Source organism: Neurospora tetraspora (genome assembly GCF_033439725.1).
Source record: "Neurospora tetraspora strain CBS 560.94 chromosome Unknown B0H65scaffold_4, whole genome shotgun sequence".
Lineage (NCBI taxonomy): Eukaryota > Fungi > Ascomycota > Sordariomycetes > Sordariales > Sordariaceae > Neurospora > Neurospora tetraspora.
Window position 1 is genome coordinate 1,446,979 of NW_026944386.1, and position 6,065 is coordinate 1,453,043.

General features: G+C 26.1%; 1 protein-coding gene across 1 annotated transcript; it reads left to right on the forward strand.

Annotated features, from left to right (window-relative positions):
* Positions 1-1,690: 1,690 nt before the first annotated feature.
* On the forward strand, positions 1,691-1,864 carry B0H65DRAFT_425601 (uncharacterized protein; the record flags this gene model as incomplete). Its single annotated transcript, XM_062824587.1, has 1 exon — positions 1,691-1,864. A coding segment is annotated over one exon (174 nt), but the record flags the coding sequence as incomplete, so codon positions are not given.
* Positions 1,865-6,065: the final 4,201 nt, after the last annotated feature.

Below are 6,065 nucleotides of genomic sequence, written 5' to 3' on the forward strand. Positions count from 1 at the left end.
TTACACGAAAATATAGAAAGAATTCCGCGCTAAATTAAATATAATTAAAGTGAAGTATTAAAAGAGAATGCTTAAAATATTAAATATTATTATTAAATCGAACCCTCGACTATATTAAAAGAATAATACTTAAACGTCTACTATATAAATTTAAAAATTCTATACTAGAACGTAACGAAATTATATAATAAAATAAAACTTACGTTAGAAATAAAAGACTACTATAATATTATAGCGTTCTAAGAACTAAACCGAAGTGTAATTATAAATAATGTCCTTAATATTAAAGCTTCTCGTTATTAAATATTAAATAATATTAATTAAAGATATATAATACTATATATAAATAAATATTTTGTAATCGATCGATAAAATTATAAATAGGGAAAGGATTAAGTAATATTAAAAATTGGGGAAGTGGAAAACGAAATAAGGGTAAAATTAATCTATTCGTTAATTTAGGATTCGGGTCCTAAATATAAATAATATACCCCCCTTAAAGAAATTATATCGAAACCGAAAGGAAGAAATATTATGATAGGGGATATAAGCCTCTATCACCCAATATAAAATATTTATAAAAGACGAATAGGGGTAATTATATCCTCTTTTTATTAATAACGAATTATTAATTTATACTAATAACGCTATAAAGCGAACCGAGATAATTAAAGAACGAAATACAGTAAGAATTTAATAGTACTATCGACTACGCTTAAATAATAGAAATATTATATACTACGTACTAAACGGTAGAGGACGAAATCCTTACCGGATCGGACTACTAAATTTAATTAATTCTAATTTATATTAAAATTACTAAAGAGCCGGAGAATACTAAAAAGAATTAGTTAGGTACTTATAAATACTAAAGAAATTGAAGGCTTCATTAAAAAAATATATTATAATCCTATGGGCGATTATTATAATCGCTAAATTAAAAACCGCAACCGAATAATTAAGAGAAGAATTAATTAAAATTACCGACGAAGGGGTCCCGAAACGGAAAAGGGGAAGGAGTAAATATATTAACTAATAAGATTTAAATGTAAAAAGAATATTAAATATATAAGACGGATAGCAAAGGTTTAAAAATGAAAGAGGATACTAATAAAAAGATAAAAATTAGAAGAAGTGAAATAAAAATAAACCGAAATTATTTAATTCGTATAAATAAAATAATAACGTACCTTTATAAAAAAATATATTAATAAATTCGAAGAAATTTTAAACGCTTAAACGATAAAATGAAACGTAAAGCTATTTACTTTTTAACCCCCCTAAAATCCTAACGCTATATTAAGAAAGAAATATTAAAAAAATTGGAATTATAAAAATAAAACGGAAATCCTAGCGGAAAGATTCTTCCTTAGGGTAGAAGTACTAATAAATTATTCATTAAATTAAAGAAGGAAACGAGAATTTAAATTACTAATAAATTATAAAATTAGTGCGGACGAAGTAATATAAATACTACGCCGTATAGCCCCTAATAAAGCCTTAAAAACGATTAACATTCTAATAAATTTTTAAAATATACGGGAAACGACTAGCGGAAGTACTAATTATAATTATTATTATAGGTTTTACCTTCGGTTCGTTCCTAATATAATAGCGTTATATAAAAATAATAATATTAAAAAATCTTGGAAAGATAGCGGTATAAAAGAAGATAATAAAAATATAATACCCTATTATATTCCTAAATTACGTAGAAAAGATATTAGAAGCAATAATCATAAAACGGATCGCCCTTATAGTAGAAGAATATAAACTCTTACTAAAGGGCCAAATAAGGAATAAAAAAAGGAAATCGATAAAACTTGCAATTAGAATAATAATAGAAATAGTATATATAACGTAAGAATTAAGGGCAATAATTTCGCTACTACTACTTAAATTTTAAAGGGGCGTTGAATTAAATTAATGATAAATAATTCTTCTATATTTTATAAAAAAAGGGGCTTCTATACTAATTACTCTATTAGGTCGAAAATTTCTTAATGAACTTGAGGGGAAATTTATTCTTCAACGGAAAATTATTTTAGAAATTTCAAATACCATTAAGAATACCGTAAAATCCCCCCCTCTCGCCTATCTTCTTTCTAATCTTCATTACTATTTTATATAAAGTATTAAAGGAACTAAAGAGGATAGTAATAATAGAATTCGTAAATAATACTAATATCTAAGCCTTTTCGAAATCGACGGAAAAAAATTACGATATATTAAAATAAATTTAATAAATCTACTATAATTAGGCGGAAAAATATTGAATAGAATTTAAAGCTAATAAATCCGAACTTATTTATTTTATTAAAACAAAGTAATTACGAACCGAAATTATCGATTTTAAAAGGTATTAATTAGCCCATACGAAATTAGTATAATTCCTAAAAATATAATTAAACCGCAAATTAATTTACTAAATATACTTTTAAGTAATAAAAAAGAAAATATCGATATAAATCTTCATACTTATATATATTATAGTAAAGCCGTAGGGCTATAACTTCGTGTAAACGAAGGAAATATATATAAAGGCGATTCGTATAACAATAACTTATAGAACGTTAACGTACTATATACTAACGGAACTATTTAAAGAATTATACAATTTTATAAAAATTCTTATCATAACTTAAACTAATTACCTTAAAGTAATTTCTAATACCTATAAAGTAATGTCTATATTTAATATTAAAACGGAAAACTTCTACCTACCCTTTAACCTTTACATTAATAAGAAAATTAAAATATTTAAAAACCGGCTTACCTATTTACTAATAACGGCCTTCGTTAAAAAGACGTTAATTTAAATAATAGCGGAATTATAAGGCGGAAGGAGAAGTAAATAACTGTAATTACCCCCGGTCAATAGCTAAGTAAAAATTAAATAGGTTAAATAATAACCCCCGAATAAAAATATCTTAATACTATAAAGAAAAGTAAAAAACCCACACCGGATAAAAAAGAAAAATAATTAAAGGAAGCAATTCGAAGGGAATAAATTACGAAATAATATATTAAAATAGCCGAAATAATAAAGAAAAAGAAATTAAATACCGCAGAAGCGTATACGCAATTCAGTAAAACTATATTATAATACTATACTTGACCTAATATAAAATTTCGAAAACTATAAACTCGCTCCGAATACAAATTAGGATAAGCAAAATAAATTTATAAATATTCTTATTCAAAAGAAGGGTACTAAAAATAATAATACCCTACAACCGGTATAAATTAACCAAAGAAATATTCGAATATAAAGAAATAGAAAATATATAATTATAAACAAATTTGATTTAATTATAAAATATCGAATAATTTAATAATAAATTCGAAATTGTAAAAGGAACGGAACGGATTCTTTACTATACTTTATGTTTAAATTAATTATCAAAATACAAGCTAGTAATAAAAATAGAATACGTAAAAAAAACGGAGGATTTATTAAAGAATTTAAATTAATTTTTAATTTTAAAGCGCGGAAGTATATTTATAATACCCCTAAATTAATTACCCGGATACGAAGAAATCCAACGACGGCACTGATACAATACTAAACGACGCTGATAAATTACCGATTGAAATTAAATCTAATTAGTAAAAACTAAATAATAATTATAATTAAAAAATATTATAAAACCGAAATGAAACTAAATTGCTAACGTAGAGGGAATAAACGTTATTTACTAATTATTTAGGGAGAAAACTATGATAAATCTTATAAAAGTCTAATTCGGAAATGGGGTCGCTCTTATAATTACTTTCAAATTTATAATCGACCTCCTCCTCAATATTATTATCTTTAATAATATCGTTATCGAAAGTAACCTACTTCGGCAAACTTTTATGCCCAATTTACCTACCTCTAATAACCGGAATAGAACCGAAAATATATTTATTAAATAATAATTTAAAAACCTTAAAGTAAATAACGTAGATAATAGCCTTAATATTAGCGATTTCTTTAAAAATTAGCAAAGAAATTAAAACGGAAATTATATAGGGTACTTATATAGTTAGAAGAATCCTCGAAACTAATTACAATATAACGAATAATAATAATACCCTCTTCGACAACGTTAACGCAATCCGCTATATCGTTAATACAATCCTTAACGACCAAAATAAAACTATTAATCTTATTAAAAACAGCCTTAAAGGCCTTACTAACCTTATCGGCAAAAATACGTAATAAAATAATATTATAACGAATAGTAATAAAGTCCGAAATATTACCGGGGGCGGCGCCGCTATCGTTTATCTTCCTTTTCTTAGGAGAAAAATAAATATCGGAAGATAAGATTGCAACGGGAGCGTTACTATTACTGTTAAATTTATTACTATTATTTTAAAAGGTAATAATTATATTTTAAATAATAGAAATAACCTATAAATTACTAATAAAAATTTAATATTCGGGAAATGTAAGTTCGAAATTAGTATTGTAAAAAACCTTAATAATTTAAACAAAATTATAACCGAATTCGAAATAACGCCCCTTCGAATACTTTTTAAGCTTTTTACCTGATTTATATTTATAATAAAGGCTTTTAATCTTAACTTAAAAATTAATAATAATAATAAGAAGGAATAAAGGAAAAGTTTATAAGGATTCGAAAAATAACGAACATTATTAAAGCCGCTATAGAAGCACTTATAAAAAAAACAACGCGAAGGACTATACAATATAAACCGCAAATATATAAAATATACTAAATGTTATTATTAAAGACCTAATAATAGGCTATAAAATAATATTCTTTTCCCGCTCCTTCGCCTTCTATTTATCCTAAAATTATTAACGAAGGGCCTTAATAATCTTCTCAAATACAATACTATAACGGGGAATATTAAAAGATATAGTAGTAAGAATAACGGCCTTAAAATCTTTAAAATCCTTAAAATCTTTAACCGACTTATCCTTATCGGGTTTATTAAACTTACCCAGGGCCTTAATTTAAACTTTATTAAAAGGAACTATAGTAGTACCGGGTCAGAACCGAAAAGGAAATATAGGCAGCGTAATATTGGGGTAGGGATAATAAATTAGGAAGTAAGTAAAATAAAGAATATAAAAGGGAAAAAGAGGAAAGAAGGGAAAGAACGAAGGAAAAATTACCTTATTAATTGGAAGGTAGGTTATTATAACGTATTTATTATAAAAAATAAAATAAAAGGGCGGGGTAGAAAAAAACTAAAAAAATAACGATATAGTTAGCGATTAATTAAATTTGGTAGAAGGAACGGAGGGGGAATAGGACGGGGGTGAGGCCGGAAGGACTATGTACCCGAATTAAAAATTACGCTTTGGGAATAATAGTAAGGTTATTGTAACGGCGCTAGCAGACTGGGTCTGGGTGCTATGTACGAGGTAGTTTATAAGGCTATTGGAATGAGGTATATAGAAGTAGTCTCTTATAATAGTCGTACTCCGATGTCAACTCCCATCTACTCCGCCGCTACACGTAGCGCAATCTCTTTGTACCCTATAGGTCCAAATAGTATAATATTAGGATTACGTTTGTATATAGCTTGAACGAAATCGGCCAATATATATAAGGAATATTCAATCTCTACGCAAATACTCGAACATTAGACCACTACAAAAATTTCAAACTTAATTAAATAAAGTGTCCGAAGATAGTACGAATAGTAAGTCCATCTCTATATACTTTTTTTTCGTATTTCTATAAGGCTTTTATTATTTACTAATACTATAGGAGTAACTTTTATTGTACGTAAAATTGTATTTAGAAAAATTATATACTTTATTTCTATAACTTAACGTCGTATGGACGCAAAGATTTATATATATAATAAACGATTATAAATTTAATACCGATAAGGTTATAGAATTAATTCGTTATATTACTAATTTTCGGCAGCCCAATACGTTTATACTTCCTAACCCGGCTTTCTAAGATTAGATTACCGAAGTATTACACTATACAATATTTACCGACATTAAAGATATACAATATTACTTTATTAATACGGTCGCTATTTGTCTACTAAATTAAGGGTTACTCATAGATTTAGACTAACGCCGCCTA